At 47.2% G+C, this 23,390-nt stretch overlaps 1 protein-coding gene across 1 annotated transcript in view; it reads left to right on the forward strand.

Annotated features, from left to right (window-relative positions):
• Nucleotides 1-4,194: 4,194 nt before the first annotated feature.
• LOC119391059 (monocarboxylate transporter 9-like) overlaps nt 4,195-23,390 on the forward strand; it is a 30,998-nt gene continuing 11,802 nt past the window's right edge. Inside the window, exons 1-4 of the mRNA XM_049415474.1 lie at nt 4,195-4,431; nt 5,881-6,024; nt 13,211-13,913; nt 13,985-14,652. Of these exons, the coding sequence (XP_049271431.1) occupies nt 4,239-4,431; nt 5,881-6,024; nt 13,211-13,913; nt 13,985-14,652 (1,708 nt within the window). The 5' untranslated portion in view covers nt 4,195-4,238. The remainder of the gene's footprint in view (nt 4,432-5,880; nt 6,025-13,210; nt 13,914-13,984; nt 14,653-23,390) is intronic.

A 23,390-nucleotide genomic window follows, 5' to 3' on the forward strand; every position in this document is an offset into this window, starting at 1 on the left:
CGGGAAATTTTTAAAGCTTCTGCAACACAATACGTATATAGACATATACAGGGTGTCCCAGCTATCACGCAGCACGATTTAAAAAAGAGGAACGGCGTGTAGGGTTTAAATACGAACAGCGTTACGTTACTCGTTAATCCTGTAAAAAAGAGGAGCATATTTGTTCCAAAGTACACATATTGTTCCTAGTACACTAGAATAGCCACTGCTATTATTTTTAATTAATATTTTTTTAAATAATTATACAGTTCGCGTAATTGTCAAAACAAGTACAATAATTGTCAAAATGGCATGAGGCGGCTATCTAGGCATGTTCAAATGACTTTCATCAACTGTGCTAATTGCGTGCTCATTTTTTCCGCGCTAATCAAGAAAGCCCGCTAAAGTAAAGCCCGCTAAATACGTGACTACGTGACTCGCTCCAAAGCAAAGGAAGCGCCCTCAAATAAGCTTACTGCAAACAACCACTTTGCCTGCTGCCTGTTGCGAAAGACAGCGTTCCGCCTTTTGGCAAGGGTATCGGGCGCCAGCGATATGCGTGCAATTTCGCTGGGATTCCCAGCTATCACGCAGCACGATTTTAAAAAAGAGGAACGGCGTTACGCGAATCAAACCTACAGCATATTGTTCCTAGTACACTAGAGTAGCCACTGCTATTTTTTTCGTTAATGAGGTTTAATAATTAGTCATAATTATATTTATAACTGGACAAGTACTCGCGTAATTGTCAAAATGTCAATGAGGCGTATGTAGGCATGTTCAAATGGCATCTAACTGCGCTACTTTCAACAACGTGCTAATTGCGCGCTCATTTTTTCCGGCTAATAAAGAAAGCCCGCTAAATATGAAAAATAACACGTGACTACGCTCCCACCCGCAAAGGAAACCAGCGCCCTCAAATAAGCTTACTGCAAACAACCGCTTTGCCTGTTGCGAAAGACAGCGTTCCGCATTTTGGCAAGGGTATCGGGCGCCAGCGATATGCGTGCAATTTCGCTGGGATTCAATCCGTTCCATAGTACGCCGCAATCATTCATATCTCACGGCCGACTGTTCTCATTGATAACGCGGCAGGTGTTCTGATTACGGCCTGACTCTGTAAAACCAAGCGGTGCGTTTCTATAGGCCGGGGAGTGGCAGATAGGGCGATGCGTTTTTTTTTTCTTTCTGCATTTTTTCCTTGATACTGTCTACCTCATAGGGAGCCTGTTTGAGCGCGCTGGTTCCCGACGCGCGCAACACTCTAGTCACGTGTCACTTTTCATATTTCGCGGGCTTTCTTGAATGAAGCGGGAGAAATGAGCGCGCAATTAGCACGTTGTTGAAAGTAGCGCAGTTAGATGCCATTTGAACATGCCTAGATACGCCTCATTGACATTTTGACAATTAGGCGAGTACTTGTCGAGTTAGAAATATAATTATGACTAATTAATTAAACCTCATTGACGAAAAAATAGCAGTGGCTACTCTAGTGTACTAGGAACAATATGCTGTAGGTTTGATTCGCGTAACGCCGTTCCTCTATTTTTAAATCGTGCTGCGTGATAGCTGGGACACCCTGTATAGGGCTCGCATAAAATCGACTCCCACAATGCGTGGGATCTGCTTTTTTTTCCTGTGGCCATTTCTCACCAACTAAACAGTATTTTGGGGTACGCTCGGTGCAATGTAGCATTAGCAAGCATTTTTTTTTTGGCAACTAATTAAAAATGCGATTAATAACATTGCCTTATACCAAGTATATCAACAGAGTTCCACGCTTCTGTTTTGCGCAATGGCAAATGATCATGCCACAATTGCCTTCAAGGTATACCAGTAAACAATTATTATTTTAATAAATCTTCAATTTCGCTCTCGTGCGTGACACGCTTATAACTCAAATAGCATACGTAATCTGTTCAATAGATCGAGATATAAACAGCCGAGCAAATAGCAAGGTATGTATTGTTTTCAATATCGCTGACCATAGCGAACCGAAAAGGTGAAGTATCCTGTCGCATGAGATCTTTTCCAGCAAAGTTTGCGTAGTTCACTGTAGAAAGGTGTGTTCTTCGAGGGGGCGAATTCATTCCGACCAACTATATGCAGCCACGTAGAACGGCGCTCTTTGACATTACTTTTTCCCACACGGCATGCAAAAATTAACGAGATTCTCAGAGTAGCTCACCAGTAACGTTCGATTGCTGGTGAGCTACTCTCTGGAATCTGCATGCAGTGGCGTAGCCAGGGGGTGGCACACCGGGGCCCGTCCCAAATTTTTTTTTCCCGTGGCATGCATAGCACGAAATGCCACTCGACCATATCTGCCTGCCAGGCCCCCACTTCAGATCAAGGAGGTGCCCCCCGCCCTCCCGAAAAAAATTTCTTACGCCCCTGTCTGCAAGGCGCGTTTAAAAATGCGACGAAGTACTTCTAGGGACCGTGTTACTGCTAAATGTCCGGCCACGCTCTGCATTGAACGCGCCTGCACCCAAAGTGCTTGGAAGGGATATGGCGGCGAGAGGTAACGTGATGCAAGTAAGCCAATCGCGTCGTCGGCGGCGCGCGGAAAACAGATGCGATACTCTGAAATTTTTCCAGTGACTCTATTTCACCGGTGTGGTTGGTAAGCAGTATGAACCATGCGAAATTTAGGCGGCGCGAGCGTTACGCTCGCTGTGGACGGCCGTTTCCCCACTGGAAACGAGCTTTTAGGCGCCCGTGCCTGCGTTGAGAGGCGTCGCCGTTGTCGGCTTAACCGATAGAGGGAACGAGGAGGAAAGAGAGCGAACGCGGAGCGCATTGAGGCGCTGCGTTAGCGTCTGCAATGCCTCGTGCCTGCTCGCTCTTCTTGTGACAGCACAACTCATGCCTCTTGTGCACGGGCACGAGAAAGTGGGTTGACCTGTGAGGATTGGGAGAAGAAGACGTGCGATGGTCGAAAAGACACTGCGTATGTGTGTATGGAAAGCTCCAGCGGACTCTTAGATCTTGCATCTAGTTTTCCGGGCACAAGTTTTAGAGTGCAGCTCTTGCGCCCGTTCCTGCGTTGAGCGGCGTCGGCGTCGTCGTAACCGACAGAGCGAGCGAGGACGAAAAAGAGCGAACGTAGAGAGCAGCAGAGGGTGAAAGACAGCGATAGCGAGGAGAGTGCGAGTAGGAGGGCAAGACAGTGGCGAGACAACAGATTCCGCGACGGCCACCCGCGGCGCCACAGTAGTGCGCGCCGTCGTGCGGTGGCCGATGACGTCATCACTAATTTATGCCGCGAGGGCGTCCACTGATACCATGTAAATAAAGCGCTGCATGAACGGATGCCTATCTGCGTCGGCTGTTGCGGAACGCGCCCACGCGCAGCCTTCCGCGGTCTGCCGGTTAGCGAGGCAGTCGCGCCTCAACTTATCGCAAAAATCAAAGCACCTAAACAGGTGCGCTCCGAATTCGCAATAGGCAGTACCGTAATCGCCGGTGAACTTTTTTATTAGGTTCATGATGTTCGAGTCTATGTGCGGACGTACGTACATTTCTCCCAAGGTGATCTGTGCTCCCACATGTGAACACTCCTGCGCCGAGTCGCGAACGGAGATTTGAGGCGGCTCGAGAAGAGGCTTTGTTAGCCAGAAAAAGTGCATAATGAAAAAACGCGCTGCCACTCCACGTTGAAGTTGCCACACTAAATGGCGTTGCGACGTAGATTTTGACGGCGTCAGCTCGTGCCTATGCCGATAACTAATCATTAAAAAATTAAATACATTCCCTTAAATACAGTAACTTGGCACACCAAGTTTAACGAACTTTGTTTTAGCCAATGTGTCGCAAACACCGATGACCACTTTGAAATACGTGACAACACGCGTGGAGACTTCCGTGCAAAATTTCAATATGACACTTTGACAAATTTGACCTTGATTTTATCTTCTGTTAATGAACCTATGATAGTTGATATGTTAAATGAAATTTCATATATCATGAGCTGAAATTATGGGCGATAGAGCTGTCAGAGTGAAATTTATCAGCCTAAACTGATTCGTTGTCGCACTTTAGTGTCCCTTTAAGAGGCAGAACAGAAAGGTATGGTTTTGCGAGACCTTGACTGAGCGTGTGCATATCTTCCCAAATCATGCTGCTCATCAGAAGTTTGTTGTGAATTTCGTTGTTCGCAGGAACCTTGGGATGAACCTTTGAAGGCCGTAGCCAGTAGCGATGAGTCAGCGGATAAAAAAGAGCGCCCAACGGATGCCGCAAGTCCTGCTAAAGCCATGGCGTCTGCAGGTCCCGACGGCGGCCTCAGCTGGTTCATTGCTGCGCTCTGCTTTGTCGTGAACATGCTCTTCTCCTCCTTCCTGCGCTGCGGCGGACTCTTCTTCACATCCTTCATGAGCACGTACGGCGCTACCCGCGGATACGCGTCCCTTCCGCTGAGCATGTACAGTGGATTCGTCAACCTCTCTGGTGAGACAGAGCCCTAAACATGACACATGGCAGGTCAAGTGTAACAATACCTGTGGTTACAGCTACAAAAGGACGCGTGCAGGCAGTACTTCTTGTAGCCATCTCTTTAACAACGACGCATGTGTGTGAAATTTGAGCAAATAATATCTGGGGTTTAACGTCCAGAAGCCACGATATGATTATGAGGGACGCCGCTATGGAGGTCTTCGGAAATTTCGACCACCTGGCGTTCTTTAACGTGCACCTAAATCTAAGTACACGGGCCTCAAGCATTTTCGCCTCCATCTAAAATGCACCCGCCACGGCCGGGATTCGATCCCGCGACCTTCGGGTCAGCAGTCGAGCGCCATATCCACTAGACCACCGTGGCGGGGCGAAACTTGAGCAAAAAACGTTTGGTTGAAAATGAATACCTTTTACGGTGTGGCAATAGATATCATATCCACTTCGGTATCTCATTCGATATCTTATTATGCCTTTAGACCAATGAAGCCTTCATGCAAAGTTCCTTAACATCAAGGCAGTGTCATATATTGTAAGCCAGCTTTGGAAACTGTTTCAAGAACAGATATTACTGGACGTTCTGGACTGCATGTTAGAATTACTTCGCGCTGGGAATATGCATTTTGCAAGTTTTTTACGTTGCGTTTATTTTACGGCGTGTTTTAGAATATACAAAATAGAAAATTCTTGGCTAGAAGATGACCTCCTTCTACTCCTGGAGCTCTACTGTAGGCAGGGATTGCACGCACCAAGAAAAATGCATATTCCACTAATTACCGTAAATACACTAATCAAAGTTTTAGTTATATACCTTGCGGCAAGTATTGCAATATGCGCATTGTAACCGCCGACGTCGTAATTCATACCCACTTGAAATGAAACCTGAGGAAGGCACAGATTTCTTGACCTGCGCCACAAAGCTTGCGGTGAATGTGTACCGTCGTTCCAGTTACTTGAAGCAGAATGAAACACTTCAAGAATGAAGCATTTCAAGAATGAAACATTTCAAGAATGAAACATTTCATAAGATCACAAGACGTTTCGATGGCTATACTTCAACGCTGCCGCTCCAAAGCAATGCAGGACGAAAACAGTCATGCGCTCATGCTTGTTCTTGCTCAACTATAGTCATATTGACTCTCACGGACACTGTATTTGTTCGGGAGCGCTCTTTTCTAGCGTACACGGCAGAGTGGTAGCTGGAAACGTAGCTGCTACCGACCTAGGTATTAGCCCGGTGTATCAATATTTCACAGCTGCTGCAACTCTTGTGCACTGGCGTCACGGGTTCATGGTAATTCTTTGAAGAAAATATTCCGGCACGTAGTATCAAATAACTGCTAGTGCCGGGGTGGTAGCAGCAACCACACTGGAGATTGTTGGCGTTCTACGCGTTGTTGCCTGGCTGCTGGTAGCGCCACTCGACGACTGACTTTCATGTCGCAGGTCTCCTCGCTGGGCCGCTCATCCACTGGTTTGGTGTGCGCACGGCCGCTGTGCTGGGTGGCCTCATGATGGCGATGGGCTGCACGAGTTCGTACTTCGCTACCGGCATACCTTTTCTAGTCGGCTCTTTGGGAGTCCTCGCTGGTGAGAACGCTAGTACTTACACTTTCGTTTAAGCTAGAAAACACCATTTATCTCCCCCCATCAGGTGCTTTGACGTCATACCAATACGAAGTAACTCGGAATTGTTATAACTAGGAGGATGACCGGTGCTTCTGACAAGTTAAAAGGGCGCATAGTGAGTGAAGAACCTAATTTCTCTTTTTAGGAAATGGGAGGGGCCGTAGGGGAGGGAGGTCTGTGACTCAGTCCCAGTAAGCCAAGGGCGTAGCCAGAAAAGTTTTTCCGGAGGGGGGGGGGTTCAACTATACTTTCACCATACGTGTGTTTTTATGTGTGCGTGTATATAAAGCAAAACTGAAAAATTTAGGGGGGTTTCAACCCCCAACCGCCCCCCCCCCCCCTTGGCTACGCCCCTGCAGTAAGCGTCCGTCACCACTTCGTGTGGCATAACGTCAGACTACCAGTAGTGGTAGGCCTCCGCTACCTCCTCAGCCCACCTCGGTCCTGGACACACAGAGAAACGCACGCGCGTTCTCTGGCAGTAAATGTGGGAAAAACTCTGCTCTTGGTGGCATTTGTACTCACGGAAAGTAAAGACAGAAAGCTCAACAGGCAGTATGCTGCTTACGGTACCACGCGGGCGCTTATCTTATGCTAGCCTGGCTAGCCTTAACTCAGACGCCTACACATATTAACGCAACCCAGAAGCCGCAATAGTGTCACGGTTGCTAAGCTGCGGCGGCATCTGGGTTGCCACGAAACACGGGCGGGGCGACGCCCTTTAAAGCGCGTCTTTTGGGCAATATCACGGGTGATTGTAACAAGCTTCTTCAACGCTGACACACCTCAGAGATTTGGTGTATACAAATAGCTCGCCGTTAGTACGCTTTCCGATAGGTTGCGAGGCACTGGGAGTTGTAAAGAAATACGTCTACTTAGGACAGGCAGTAACTGCAGCGCCGAACCATGAGATTCAAGTAACTAGAAAGAATAAGAATGGGCTTTTATCGAAAATAAATCATAAAAATAGGCGTTTTTCTCAAATAGTCAAGGATTTCAGCAAGTGCCCCCCGCCTCCCCCCCCCCCGAAAAAAATTCCTGGCTACGGGCCTGGGTGGAGCCCATTCGGCAATTCGGCAAGCATTCCCAAATTATGAATGGTAGTTTACCGCTATCCCTCAAGAGGAAGGCATATAACAGCTGCATTTTACCGGTACTTACCTACGGAGCAGAAACTTGGAGGCTTCCAAAGAGAGTTCCACTTAAACTAAGGATGACGCAGCGAGCAATGAGAAGGAAGATGATAGACGCAACTACGTTAAGGGACAAGACGAAATCAGTGTGTGTCAGGTATAAACACGTGCCGATAACATCCTGGTCGCAATCAAGAAGAAGAAATTGACATGAGCAGGGCATGTAGCGCGTAGGCAAGATAACCACTGTTAAGAGTAACTGACTGTATTCCAAGAGAAGGCAAACGCGCGAGGGGGAGACAGAAAGTTAGGTGGGCAGATGAGATGAAGAAGTTTGCGGGTATAGCGTGGCCACAACAAGCACAGAACAGAGTTCGTTGGCGGAACATGCGAGAGGCCTTTGCCCTGCAGTAGGCGCAGTCAGGCTGATAATGTTGATTACGATGATGAGTACACTGGAGGGTGTATGCGATCGTGGTCGTGTGGTTTAACGCGTCGGAGCGGGAGTGGCTGGTTCGAATCCCATGTCACGCACTTCGGAAGGATCTTCTTTGTCGGTTCCGCCGACACTGCTCATATAAATGCTAAACGGCCACACGAAGCGCCTGTCCTGTATTATTCGTGTTGCACATTTCCACGTACCCATAAAGATGTTTTCGCACATTGTTAACCGACGCTCACTGTTACTAAGGAATTGTATGCTGATTGATTTCTCCGTGTGCAGCGTAGAACATGCCGATGGCTTTTGCCAAGCGCACAGTAGGTCCGCACACTGTGTGTGTCGCTGTCTCATTGCTTTACATGAAGGGCCAGCGCCAGCTACCACACTAAGCCTTGCGGAGGTAATAAGCTTGGGTAATTTTAACTGCGGAGCACTTTCAAGGGACACTAAAGAGCAAAACGATTTTTCTCATATTAGTAAAGTACTCTTTCACGATACCAAAAACAGCACACTTGCTGCTAGAAGACGCTTAGTAAGCGAAAAACGCGCAAAAACAAAATGTGGGTGGCGACGCCACCTTGAAGTTTCCGCACCATTCGCCGTGACGCCACATGTTTTGACGGCGCCTACTAGGGACTACGTAGTTCCTAATCGGTAAAAATGAAGTATATTATCTAATGAATGGGCCATGCACTTAATATACCAAGTTTGGGGTAATTTTGTTGAGCCAATGGCGCCAAAATACGATAAATACACTTTGAAATCCGTGACATCACGCGGGGAGGTTTAGGCGCGAAATTTAAAAATGAAACTTTGAACTTGATTTTCTCCTCTATCAATAAACCTATGATGGACAAATTAACGACATTAGAGTACTCAAAGCACAATTTATCGATCTAAACCGTTTCATTGTTGCTCTTAAAGGGATACTGAAGTGGTTTTACAATTCGGTAAAACTTTGTTGTTAACAAGGACCAACATTATTGTCGACGATGGCGTAATTTTTTTCGCTGTTGTGGCAGCAGGAGCTTTAAAATACGCGAAAGAAAAGTCCGTCTTGCTCTGCCCGCGCGAACGCGCCGAAAGTGTGGGCGTGACCGCAACTACGTCATCGTCGGTAGTTTTGGCCACGGTGGTAGAACAACAGGTGGCCTGACGCGGCGCTCCGCCAATGCGCCGCGCGTGTCACGGAGGTGCTCGAGTTGCCGCCGCTTTTCCGCAAGGTGGCAGAAGGTACATTCTGGGCCGATATCTCCGCTCCGGCGCATTTGAAAGCATGTGACCAGTGTGCGTCGTGAGCATTTAAACTGCAATTTACATCTTTAACTTTTGAGAAAGAGATCCGCGGTGTATTTATTACACCAGAGAGGCCTAGAGCAACACTGAAGAGTTGCCGTCGCTTAGAACGGACGCGCCACTAATGAAAGCATGCAACGCAACCAGCGTTGCAGCCGCGTCTCTTCCTTTCTGCTTGGTCATCTTCGATAAATGCGGAGGCGTCCGTGGATGTAAGCGTCCGAAGAGCAAGAGCGTCCCTATGTGACGCAACCAGCGTAGCAAAGTCGCAATCAGCCTTCGAGTCATGAACGCGGCCAGATCACTGTGGTCGTGATTAGGTGATCCCACGGCTTGAGATCCGCTCTGATGCGTCGCGTTTGTTGCGCTCTGTCAAACGAACGCGCGCGACCGCATCGGTGTTTCCGCTCACTTTGTAAGCTGGAACCACGGCTGAAACCACGGTGGCTCGATCTGTGCCGCTGATGCGGCGGCCACCATGGGACGAAAATGCTTCGCTCGAAATTGCAAATCTGGCTACAAAATGTGCAAATAAAAGCTGTGCCTTCTCTCCGCGCCGAAAGACGAAAAGCGACTGCAGTTGTGAAGAAATGCAATTCCACGGAAAGACCGCCAGCTACTGTTTTCCGACATACATACGATAGCGTGAAAACCAAATGTTTTTTTTTTTTACTCTATACACTCGCCGGTAGAATTTTGCACGCTTTCGAAAAAAAAAAATACGCGCGCGTCTCTTGCAATCGGCACCCTGTGACAGTCATATCGGGACTACCCGCGCCGATTAAAAAATTTTAAGCTTCATAAAGCCTGGCGCTCTCACTTTTGCGGTCGAAGCTGGCAGACAGCCACTACAAGCTAGTAAAAGCACAAACAACCGGTTAAAGCCACAAAATTACCTAGAGAAACCGGTTTTTACAGCCCAGCGAGAGCTTGCAATGCGTGTCTTTCGGCCCAAAAACTCGTCGCGAACCTAGCGGCGGCCGCGAGCAACTCGAGCAGTACGGCGACGCGCTCGCGGCGCTCAATGGGCCACCTGTTTTATTCTACCACCGTGGTTTTGGCGGAGCCGTGGCCTCCGTGACTACTTCTGACTGCGCGCGTTGGTGGAACGGATCGCGAAGGCCATGCTTTTACAGAGCTGATGGCGCCGATGACGCGGCATACCGAAGGTGACGTCACCGCCTTCGCTCAGCAGTTCAAAAAGCCCTGCAGCTGCAGCCGCTCTTTTTTTGCCAAGAAATGGCATTTGCGTTCACTTCTGTGAACTCTCACATTGGTTTTCGTATTCAGCAAGGATCAAACTATGATTACACATTCCAAAGTCATTTTTTTTAAAAAGTGCTTCAGTGTCCCTTTAAGTGTCCCTTTAAGGGCCCGGTTTGTCGTCCATCCATGCATCTCATGTGGAGTGATTACGCTCACTGTTAAGCGCTCAATACAGGCCATAACAAGGCTAGCACTGCTCAAAACCTTGTTAAAATGAACGAACAAGGTCTACAGTAATATAATTAAAAGAAATAACCAAGAAGTAATCCCAATAATTAACTAAAAATACGTTCAGCTTCGCGAGCGTCCATAGCGTCGTTGCGAAGGAGAGTGCAACGCTTGCCGGCGTCGCCGTTTACGAGCGTGCATAGCGCCGTTGCGAAGGAGAGTGCAACGGGAGCGAGCGCACGCCGCATTATATACGAGCACACAGCTGCGGCGGAGAGAGAGAAACGGGAGAGGAGAACGAAGCGGAGGCAGCGCTCACGTCTGCCTCCTCCTCCCACCTTCTCGCGTGAGCGCCAGAAGGTGGGAGAAGGTGGCGTGAGCGTAGTATGGGTGCGGACGCCGCAGAACGGACACTGCCCCGAGCATAAGATGCTTTCGCATCTAAAATTGCTAAAAATATTTCTGAAACCTGCGGCTGACTCCGGGGCCGCGCAAGAGAGGCAAATTCCCCTCCCATACGCTTCGCGGGCGCTGCGTCGCTACATATGATGGGGAAAGAAAGTGACGGAACTCGCTGCAGACGACGTGTATCTCAACTGGCATAACAAGCAGGAATTCGATAAAGCGCAGTAAAAAGTAGGTACACGTCGCACACCGAGTCTGCGAATCTCCCTACAAGATTATACTCGTATCGGGGAAACCCTATATCCTTACCTCAAACATTGGCTTAATCGGCGCTTTGGTAAACGGAGCAGTGGAAACTCTACGAGCGGGAATCGCTGGTGCCCGTGCTACGCATTCCTCAGGTTTCACAGTAGTGTATCTGCCACACGCTCCTTCTTTCGTGCGCCGATAAATAGCGAAGATAAAAGCAGGCGGTCCACAGGCGCACGAAACTAGGCGTTTTTGTACAGTCCGTAGAAAAGAACCATTCGTTTGTAAATGTTCTTTGTAAATGTAGACACTTTTTTCAAGATAAAAACTAATTAATCTTTATTATGCATTCATTCATTCACACATAAACTACTGCATTGCTATATGGGGTTGCACGTACCATTGTCACCTTAAATCCGTACAAATTATACAGAAAAGAGCTCTTCGCATAATAATGCCTAATGATATTCATATCAGAGGCGATGGCTTGTTCCAAAATACTAATGTGTTAAGTGTCCCCAATTTAGTTATTTACAATATCGCTTCTATAATATACAGAATATTTCACGGTAATCTCACCTTGCTGTCAGTTTCCCTTCGTCTGTCACCCCGAGTGAACGAGTGTTTTTCACGCTACAGACTTTTACTACCTAAAATAAATACTAATTATGGCCGTCAAACTTTAGAATTTAAAGGAAGTACAATTTCGAATAGCCTTACTACTAATCTAAAGACAGCCCCGTCTCTTCACTCTTTCCAAGCACAACTAAAAAATTCGCTTCATACCAATTGATAATGCAATAGTCATTTGTAGTCATTGTTTTCATATATGTTCTTACTCTCACTTATACATATTACAGAATGAATTCCTGTTGCTTTATTTACATCGCATTAACGTGCCAGTTATGTTTTTATTCTTTAGTAACGGTGAGCATTGCCTATGAGACCACATTCTGTCTTGATAAGTTTTCTTGTGTTTTTGATGACTAAATATTCCCTTTTTATGCTGTTGCCATTTAGAGTTTTTGATGTTATAATGCCGTTAGGGACCCTTTAACAATATTGTTGGGTCCCTAAAAGTGTAAATACATGTATCACAAAAATAATGAAATAAATAAACTTCAAACTTCAAACTTCAAGTGCATATACCTAGAACCGCGCAGAAGGCGAAAATTCCAAGAAAAGTTTCATGCAATACAATCGGCCAGCGTAACGCAGGAAAACGGACACACAACAGAAAGAATACAGGACGGGCGCCTCACGTGGTCGCTTCGTCCTTTAGCGTAGCTAATATGTCAGATAAACCAAAGCAAATTCGCAAATTCTATTTGAACTGCTTCGTCCACACTGCGTTCTTACAGCATTAGGTCCACACACGCCACTGTTTCTATACAAGTAGGCTTTTCCCGCCGTGTACACGCGTTGATGCTCTGCAGAAGATCGCCGCCCGCCGGGCTGCCAGCGTCATGGACTTATTAGACATGAACGTTTGAGTGTGGTGGGGTCGCGCGGGGACTCAGGGGGCCTGGGAGGTCTTGAATACCCTTGCAATAAAGTTTTTTCGACTCGACTCGACTAGAGGCTAGAGGTCATTGTAAACCTGGCAGTGTCTGTGAAGAGGGAACCGAGTGTTTGCGCTGGCAGTCTCCACCGGTCGCTGCAGTGGAGCTGCACGCCCGACTCGAAAGAGCAGCGCGCGAGGCCGATAGCGCAGCTAATTCAGATGTGTGTCCACAAAAGCGTATGAAATATGCGAGTCGTTTACATAAAAAATACAGTGAAGGCAATCGCAAGATACGTTACAGGTCCTCATATTACAAGTGGGCGCACATTCTTTACTGCCTTCAAATGGTTCTATCAGATTTGCAATGAGAAAAATAATCAATGTCGTATTTTTAGAGCTCGCGGAATCTTTTGAGTAAATCCCACTCTTCGTACAGACAGTGGGATGTGATACCGAGAGAAGTAAACAGACGTAAGACTGCTGCAACGTGTTAGGTGCTCCCAACAAGTGATTTCATAAATTGCGAACATGTTCACCGTTGTACTCTCAAACTTTTGTGCCTGTTAAATATAGAGGTCCAGAATAATTGTTTATCCTAGACAAATGGTGATGTACAGGACCAGGCTTATTGAAGCGAAAGAACATGCTTATATCTGCAAACAATGTGTTCAATCTCTTCTATAGGGTCCGGTCATGGAATACTCTTCAGCTGCGTCATTATTGCCATCAACGAATACTTCGACAAACGGCGTGGCGTGGCATTGGGCATCAACCTGACCGGTGCGACGGCAGCATCTTTTGTGTTCGCACACATATTTGACCTCCTCCTCTCAGAGTACGGCCTCCGCGGAACCCTGGCTATTACAGGAGCCCTCCTACTCAACATAGCAGCACTAGGCTTTCTTTTCCGAAAACCGCCATGGCAAGAATCAGCGTTCGAGACAGACAAGGTCGTTGGAGAAGACGCACAGAAGTATTGTATCGAACCAGTGACATGTTTACTTGACGACAACAAGGCTGAAGATAGGAGGCCATCTGCCATTCTATCCACGCACACAGTTTCCCTTAGGCGTTGTGGAACACTCGTAATAGTGACGGATAAAGAGACGTCAATTCAAGGCACATCAAGCATAAGAAGTCCGCCAGAATGTTTGCCACAAGAAGACCACACGGTCGAAGGCGTTCTTGACGACACAACTGGAGACGATGAAATGAACCTCGCGTGGTCGAGGAGGGGGACGCTTTTGAGCGTCGCAGGGTCCTTGCTCGAAGAGGAAAAGGCCTTGTGCTCTTCGAGGCGAGGAACAGTCATTAGCCTAACACGAAAGGGCTCGATTATTGGCGATCTCGACCTTAGGAAAGTTGCTCTTCTTCAAGAGGCAGCAGAGCATCTAACTACAACGAAAACAGCTGACGCGGTTTTCGAAGAAAACGCAGCATTCCTTGGCACTGCGCAAGTACGGAAGGAAGGTCGAGGACTACAAGCGAGCAGAGTTTCATGAGACCTAATGGTTGTGGCAACCGCACCGATGCTTCGAGGCGAAGTACAGTCACTAACTTGGGATCTCGATGCCAGATAGAAGTGCCCTGCATGCCGGAAGAGCCTATCCGCATACTCATCCAGCAAGAGCACGAACGCTCATCCGATTCGGCTCTCGATAGCGTCAAGGAAGTTCTGCGACTACCCCGCTTCTATTGCCACATGTTGAGTTATTTCTCGTACTCCTTTCTCCTGGACACTGTGCTCGCGGTCGCAGTGGACTACGCTGTCGATGTGGGCATTGACAGTTCGAGTGCTGTGTTAGTGCTTACCTTCTTCTCGGTGACGGACACCATCGGGCGACTTTTCGTGCCCTTGCTAACGGACTTCAAGGTTGTGTCGCCGCTCAGCCTGATGTGTGTAGCGTATTTGGCGATCTCTGTGATAGCGTGCTTGACGCCGTACGCTCACGACATCGCGCCATTCTGGGCAGCCATGATTACGCTGGGATTGCCGGCAGGGTACATACTGGTGGCTATCTCTGAAGCGGTTGCCGTCGAAGTTGGCATTCGTAACTTACCTATCGCCTTCGGCATCCTGTCTGGCTTGACTGCTGTCGGAGCCTTCTTGAGGCCAGCAATCATAGGTGAGCTTTTACAAAGAATAAATAGACCTGAAATACGCAATCTCTGTGCTTATATTAACAGTTTGCCAAAGATAGCGTTTCTATTTTACTATATTCAGGAGTGACTTGCACGTCAGAACACTTTGCAAAAGTGAAGCGCCCGACATTAGTTCCATTGGTTCAGGAACTTCCACTGGTTCCATTCCATTGTTTCAGGAACGAATAAATAATAAAATGCATGTAGCAATGCGAGTTTGAATGACAACCACAGTAATTAAGCCATGTAAAAGCACAAACTGTGATGTTCAGTATGCGGCCGCGTAACATGTGTAAGTTACGAAGGTATTACTATACGCTTGTCTGTTTAGGTGTTCCTTTCTAGTCCTCGTGTGTTTTGCGCAACGTTAAATTTTCCAGTATTAATATATTTAGGATATACATATTTACGTACAGGTGAACAACTCCTTTCTTAGCTACTAGTCTTTATAGATTACCTGGTATAACCATTCCCTTCGGATAAACCACGTGATAACCTAAACGTATATCACTTGCTTAACGTAACATTGCTCATTGTTATTATTATCACCATAAGTTTAATTATATGTGTTGCAGGGCAACGTCATTTCTCACAAATTACTGCTTATTGTTGGTATGGGTGTGTCTCCTTGGTTACCTGGGCGTATTTAAATGGCATCAAGAGTAATTATAATTATTTGTATATACGCTTACTTACGCCTCTTTCAATTATCCATCTTCAGCTATATGAGGTGGTATTTTTTAATTAACACAATGACATTTGTTTGAGCGACATAATACCCAAGCCAGGCTGCAAGTAAAAGCCAGTGTGACAATAAATAATCGCTTATTGGAAGCAGCGGCCCATCACCAGCGGCTAACATATTGATTTACGGACCCACTTGTGCTAAAACGTGCGTATGGAAGCTTTATTCTTAAGGACCGCATGAAATACCGCGGTGCAGGCGTGTCTTAGGAGTCATGCTTTTCAGTAATGTAATTATGGGGTTTCCCGCGTCCATGATATGTATATCAGGCATGTTGGAGAGGGGAAGTTCTGATTAATTTTGACTACTTGAGTTTTGTTAGCCTGCACCCGAATATAAGCACAAGGCTGTTTTCGGGTTTCGCATCCATCGACACGTCACTGGTTTTTCCGGGTATAGCTGCTGAGCGTCATATGTACCGAATGAATATCGCGACGTGAACTGTGACGCAAGTGAAAACGCTATACCAAAGGTGGTGCAAGTCATGCAGTAGTTTGCGTCCTACTGATCGTTGCAGAAAGGAGGCACTAGGTTGTCATTACCGCTCCCTGATTTCGCCCGCCACGACTGCTTGCACACGAGCGTGCTCTCGAACAACTATCGAGGGAAAACACTTGAACTGTACATGACACTTTTGCTGATAAGTGCATTGCTCAACACTGTCGGGCGGCGCCTATCTGCTGTGTGTTCAATGGCACACGATTCTTAAAGTATCTTTTCTTTCTTATCTTATTTTATCATGAAAACTGGCTTAACATGCAGTTTAGGAGTCTTCGAGCCCACGGTATCTCTTAAAGGGGCCCTGCAACACCTTTCTTAGTTATATTGGAATAGTGTCATTATTGACGTATGACTCTTCACGAGTCATATGCCGCAAAAATGTTTCGAATCCGTCAAGTCTCAGTGGTGTTACGAAATTATAGAGATCATGTTCCGCAGCTTACTCCCTCCACTCAACGCCGCGAGCGCGCGGGAAGCTGCGCGGGGCGTGAAAAGAGGGAGGACGGAGGTGCGAGGAGGCGCCGAAGAGTTACGCGAGCGCCGGCGGCATTTTTTTTCTTCATTTTTTTCTCTCTGGCGTCTCGGCGCAACCACGTGGTCTGTGGCGCCACTTCCGGTCGGCTTGCGTGGTCGTCGTCGAGCGGAGCCCATCGCACCGTGTATCGCGCGTGCTTGAAAACTGCGAGTCGGTTTGGTAATGTTGGGTGTGCACCTCGAACTGCCGTAGTGTTTTTATCACTCTGCCAACCATGGACGCAAACCTGCGTTCGCGTTTGGAACGAATGACAGCTGAGATGGGTTTCGACCCACACTCCGATACACCGCCTCGTCGCACTGCTCGCGCTTGAATAGTATTCAACACGGCAAAGCTGCGTACACCCTTCTCCCAGTGGCGGTACTTCGATGCTGTTTGCTCTTCGAATGCGGGCGCACAGCGAGTGCGGGCTGACAACAAAGAACTAAAGACTAGAAGAAAGGATCGTGGGGCATCAGGCCGGCGCGGACCCATCCCCCGGCTGTCTACAGCTACCGTGAAAATGCGAGTCTGCTTGGTTGCTGTGTCGCGGTTTCTCGGGAACGTGAGACTACGGGGAGGATACGCCGAGGTACGGCTCGATGACATACTGAACAGACAGCGAACGGGACTCTCGCCATACAGCGAACACAGGTATCCTAAACTAGCCGGCGCCAGCATTGTTATCAGAGAAATGCTGCACCGCTGCTTCGGTCGGTCGATCGTGAGAACGTGCCGACGATGCAGTTTCCAGCTGACGAGGCAACACTCGAACGGCTGCCACTCTCAACGGCAACCGGCGATGGTCAAAAGCACAGAAATATTCACGATTTCGGCACTGCGCGTGGTGAAGAAAACGCAACCACGCAACTACGAGCAGACGAGATGTCGGTGAGACCGGAAGTGCTAATATTAATGTTTGTTCGGTGTTTTAACGGCATAACACAATATAAACATACATATTATCTACTTATTGAACTCAAAATTAACAACGAAGGTAATTATGAGGGTGTTATCATGATTATAACATCAGCCAATGGTGGAACTGCCGACAATCGCGTCATATATTGCGGGCTAATACATCATTTGTCGAGAGAGGAGAGAGCGATTTTCAGCTTATTTTGAGAATTTATTGTAAATTCCAGGCCGCTCGCTTCGCTATAACATTTGGCTCGCGTATTCTCGGGAGCCTCGACTACCAATTGGCAGCGCTTTTTGACCCTGCTCAAAAAGTGTTGCAGGGCCCCTTTAAAGTTTGTTGGCTGCGAGATTTCCATAGAGTTACAGGGCCATAAACTAAAATATAACTTCCCACAAACACAATTCCAAATTCTTATATGCTATAAAATGTGTTTCGTAACCCATCCGACGGTTGTGCAAAAAAAAATGTTTGCAATTTATGCCCATTTGAATAGAAAAAATGAAATGGCCTTAGCTACAGCTTCACCTTACTGCGCGTCTACACCCACTGCGCATATACGATGTACATGTACACGCAGCGTTTACAGCTTGCAGAAAAATGGAAACGTTTCTAGAAAGCATGTGTGGTATGCGACCTGCATAACTTAAGCTTGAACTAAATTACACGCAAGCGTCATAAGCTCCCATGTATCATGGAAACATTTAATAACAATTTCTGTGGTTTTACGTGCCAAAACCACGATATGATTATGAGGGACGCCGTAGTGGAGGGCGGCGGAAACTTCAACCACCTGGGGTTCATTAACGTGCACGTATATCAATGTACACGGGCCTCTAATATTTTCGCCTCTGTCGAACCCGCGGCCTTCGCGCCAACAGCTGACCACCGTGACTACTGTACACCACGGCGGCTATGCAAATTTTTGAGTAGAAATAAAAAATGAGAGCTGACATACTCTATGGATGTGTAGAGTGTATGTACACAGTGCTTTTTAGGAAGCCATATTCTTATTTCAGAGAATATTTGTCGCGTTATGTAAGTTTTCATGCTATCCAGGGATCGCTTGAAATATTATCCTTGTCACTTGCGCAGATTAGTGCGATCTTGAATGAGTCCACGCCAGCACTATAGTGTCACTCACATGATGTCAAACGGGAAGGTTTAGTAACGCTGGTTACAGAAAAAAATATTGACGATCGTGTATTTGGTGAACGCATTCGCTGAGTCGGAGTGTGTTGCCTCGGTAGCAGTAGCTAAGAAATAAATATCGAAAGCACAATCGGTAATATTGTATGCAACCATTTTTTAATTATTGTGAATTATGCTGTGCAATCAAACATAATACACTGCAAAAATTAAGTACTACTTTTGCTCTCAGGCTGATTTCGGCCAAGTTCGCCAGGGGTCTTGACCGAACTGTCCATGTCGTGTATTGGCCACGTTTATCGCGCTCGAGTAGATGCTGTCACATCATTGACTTACTTTATTTGCATTTAAGTTTGATATCAATACCGCTATATCACACTTTTATATAGCACGCGCTGGGTTAAGTAATGAATGAATTTTGTACCAGTTAATTCATCAATCTCTACTACCATCAGGTTCAATGGACACTTTTCACAACAGTCCGCAGGCCGCTGATCACAAGGCAACTGTTTAACAGCATTGGAGTGACGGTCTGGAGCACTTCCACGCGTGTAAAAATATTACAGAAATAGCAAGGCCTCACGTAAAACCGCGAAGAATACTCAATGCGAAATGACATTTTGTATACAACCTATCAAAAGCGTTTAAAAATATTGTAATGTGCTTGTGACGGCGAAGCAAGCAGAATTCCAGTGACAACGATAGAGTTATGTTTTTCCTTGTTCGTTTTCTCCTTGATGTGGATTGAAGTCCCGTCAAGATGATCGATGTCGATGAAGCAGGAGGCAGGTTGGAGGTAACAAAACTTGAAGGTATATTGCAGCGAAATATTTACAGTCATATGTACATCTTGCCGAAGCACACTGATGATAACATAGACATCATCAGCGTCTTACTCTTCTACTTAACTTTTCTTAAGTTAGAGCCTAGAACACTGTTATTACACACGAAGAACCGAGTCTCACTGTTCGACCACCAAGTGGTTACGGCCCAGACGAAAGTTGCATCGTACGGAGTCTTACTGATCGATCAGTTAAGCGATTACAGCCTAGACTGAAGGGAAACGAATTCCGTACAGTCTTAAGTACCTTGCGGTAAACAAAGAAAAGGGGAGGTGGCCACTGGTGGTCCGCCTCGACATTCCCTTATCCAATCCGTTTATCCTCAGATTAAGCCACTCCCTACTGGGCTGTCCTTAATCTCGACAGCAGTGTCTTCACAGTGCAGACAGGCGTTTTGGCACTCTTTCCCATCATGGCTCTCCCTCTCCTTATCCCACGCTCTCAGGGATTCTCACGGTCGAAATACATCTGTATCTTACACCCATACCAATACACATCGAGTTGAACCCGCGGTGCCAGTCGTTAAACGGTTCCGGGAAAGAAAAGGCGTATGCCTGTCTTAGAATAACAGAGAGCTGAGCTAGTTGGTAAGTATTCATTCTAAAAAGACAGGGCGTGCAAACACGTACACAAGAAAGAAGTCAGGACACCACAAACGCCGACTAACAACTGAAGCGATGCACAACGGCTGAAAAGAAAGAAGGCACGAAAACTTATCTGCGCATGCCCATGCAACATGCGAACCTATCAATCCGGCACGCGTGGCGGTCTACGTGAAAGATAACTGTTAAGGCATTTGATTTCACCTTTATGCAAGTTAATCGACGGTTGGCTCACGCATGCGCTACCACTATTCTCGATATGCCATGCTTCAATCATCAGGCGCGTTTCTTCATTTCTATGCCGGTACAACACTGTGCATTCATCAAATTTTGGCGTGCACTTACAATCTCGACAATGTAAAGATAGTTTAGAAGGTGAGCCTCCTGTTAGCGACCTCTTATGTTCCAGCAATCTCTGGTTGATGCATCGGCCCGTCTGTCCTACGTAGAAGCGGCCGCAGCTGAAAGGGATCTTATACACCACACTCGTACGGCAATCAGTGAATTTGTTGGTGTGTTTTACTAAACAAATATCGGTCCGCTTCTTGTCTTTTACTCCCTCATTCTTCTGCACAGCGGCACAAATCTTACCAAGCTTATTGGCAGCCGTGAAAACAACATTAACGCCGTATCTAGCTCCTACTTTCTTTAGCCTGTGAGATACGCGATGAATGTACGGTATACCTACGACACGTTTCTTCCTATCGCTTTCTGCAACCATGCTCGGGCTTAACACGATCGACTTCTTTAAACGTTCAGCGACCGTGGCCAGTGCATCACGAGGATACCCTACATCTAAAAGACGTGTAACCTGTGCGTTAAAGCTATCACTCATTTTGTGCTCACACGACTTGGTGAGGGCTGACTTAAGGCAAGACATGGCGATGCCGTTTTTTACAACCTTCGAGTGCTTCGACGAAAAATTTAACAGCGGTTTTGAAGATCTAGGAGAATACTGCCAGCATACGTGGTTCTTCTGGAACGTTAAGGAAATGTCTAGAAATTGTATTCCATTATTCTGAGGCACCTTTTAATAAAGCTCAGCCCTCCTCCATTTAATTCAAATTTTTCGCTCACGAAAGTTACCACCTTTTCAAAGTCCTCACCACTACAAAAAATCAAGTAATCGTCCACATAACGAAAAACTTTAATAACCGAATTACCTAAGGCGCCTTCCAAAAGATTGTCAATCTTGCTAAGCTATAAATCACTAAGAACCGGAGCAACTTTAGAACCAATACATATCCCTGATTTCTGCACATAAACGCCTTCCTTCCAACCTACCAGCGTCGACTTTAAATACATGGATAGGATTTCTAGAAATGCCCCGGTTGAAACACCACATTTTTCGGTGAAAACCGTCTGGTGCTCTTGTTCGTTAATACATTCATTAACACATTTTAACAAGTCCTTATGCGGCAAAGAATAATACAGGTCTTCAATATCCATACTAAAGGCCTTACAACAGCCGGGGGTCTCCTCTGAGAGGAACTGAACTAGCGCCTTAGAATTACGCATGCGAAAAGGGTCTGAAAAACTCAAAGAGGTTAAGCAGTTCTGCAAATAACTAGATACAGCGACTTGCCCGGTGCCTTGCTCTGAAACGATTGCTCGAAACGGAATCTCATTTTTATGTGTTTTGGCTGAAAAAAACAATTCTGAAGTAAGTGATTTTGCCTTCTTGACATTGCAAGCTATTCTCTCAAGATTATGTCTTAACGAAAGGTCGACAGCACGTTGCCTAGCTACCGATGGCTTAACTTTTACCATCCTAAAATTCTTTTCTACGGCTGTTAATGCTTTTTCTGAGAACAAACTGTCCGGCATAATTACAAAATAGCCTTCCTTATCTGAAATTACTGGCCTGAGTTTCTTCTCGACACAGTAATTAACCAAAGGCCGGATAGGATCAGAACACTTGAGATGCACATTAGAACCCTTGATGCTAGCAACGCAGTCTGAAATGCAGTGGGAACGCTCTTCTTCAGGAACAAGTCGAGTGATTGTACGCGGCAAACTTTAAACGTCTATTGGTTTCAGGTTCGGAGAGGAGAAAGAGGAAGGAAAGGCAGGAAGATTAACCAGACGCGCGTCCGGTTTGCTATCCTACGCTGGGGGAAGGGGATTAAGGGAGAGAAAGAAGGGAGATAGAAAGAAGGGAGCATACAAAAAAGTAACAATACACGCGAGCCTAAAGAACACAGCTGCGTTCCATAGTACTGGACTCAGGATCTCATACGTTCCGCTGTAGAGAGTCGTGTCATGGTGCCTACTGAAGGCTTGCAAGTACTGGACATAGAACATCCAGTACTTGTTGCACGGACTGAGCGTAGGGCGATTTCAGCTTGCCGACGAACACGCGGAGTGTGTCCAACAGTGACTGAAGCACTATGATGGTTGGTTTGTCTTCTTCAGGCAACTGGTCAGTCGGAGATTCAGTGCGCACTGTTGCCGATGTGCAGTGTGAATCTGCATGTCGCTGCGACTTCGGCGACGCAGGCCAAGCTGCGTCAGTAGTGTCCATGCCTTCATTGTCGTGCTGGTTTGCACCGGCCGTCGATGATCTCTGTGACTGTGGCTTCGGCAATGGAGGCCAAGTGGAATCTCCAGAAACTGTGCGTTTTACTGCAGTTCGTTTCGTGCCGGCCGCGAAGGGTCTGGGTGACAAGGGAGTTGGTGAAGCAGGGCGTTCAAGGGGCGCTGCAGATGCACAAGCATTGGTTTTCTTGGATGTACGTCGGCGCCGATTTCGCCGCTTTGTGACTGTTTCGGCAGCCTCGCGATGCGATGTATGGTTCCTTGCCATTTGTTTCAACACAGCAATTTCTCTTTTCATTTTTGGGCACTGTTTTGAGGAAGCTTCGTGAGGTCCATTACAATTGGAACACTTGAGAACATTGACTATACAAGTGTCCGCAGAATGGGTTTCAGCGCAGCGAGAACATACTCGCTCATTTTCGCATACGCCTCTCACGTGACCTAGCTTCATGCAGTTGTGACATTGCAGTGGCTTCGGCACAAAAGGTCTCACAGGGTGTCGGAAGTGACCCACCTTTACGTACGGAGGTAGAGAGTTGCCTTGAAAATCTATTTTCACGCAGCGTGAGGTACCCTGTGGGAATCGAGCGCGCCCTTCCCTTTGGCGCCTCGTTCCCCAGCTAGCGCGCGTGTTGGCCCCGCGCGGCTCGAGCGCCGGGAACCGCCGTTAATCGGCGCCCAAGCTCAAGTTTGCGGCGCGACGACAGCGCCGCGCCAGCCGCGCTGCGGCTCTGTCGGACAACACTGAACCGTCGCGCGGCCGACTCAGCCCCTTTCACGGTAGCGGTAGCGCACGTGCGCTCGCGTTCTTCTCTCGGTGCGGGTAACTGTGGGGCCGTCAGCTCGGCACGTTGAACCGAGAGGCTTGCTGTGCGAAGCTGCGCATTTCCACGATGGCAGAAGCGACCCCGC

This window comes from Rhipicephalus sanguineus, chromosome 4, assembly GCF_013339695.2.
Source record: "Rhipicephalus sanguineus isolate Rsan-2018 chromosome 4, BIME_Rsan_1.4, whole genome shotgun sequence".
NCBI lineage: Eukaryota > Metazoa > Arthropoda > Arachnida > Ixodida > Ixodidae > Rhipicephalus > Rhipicephalus sanguineus.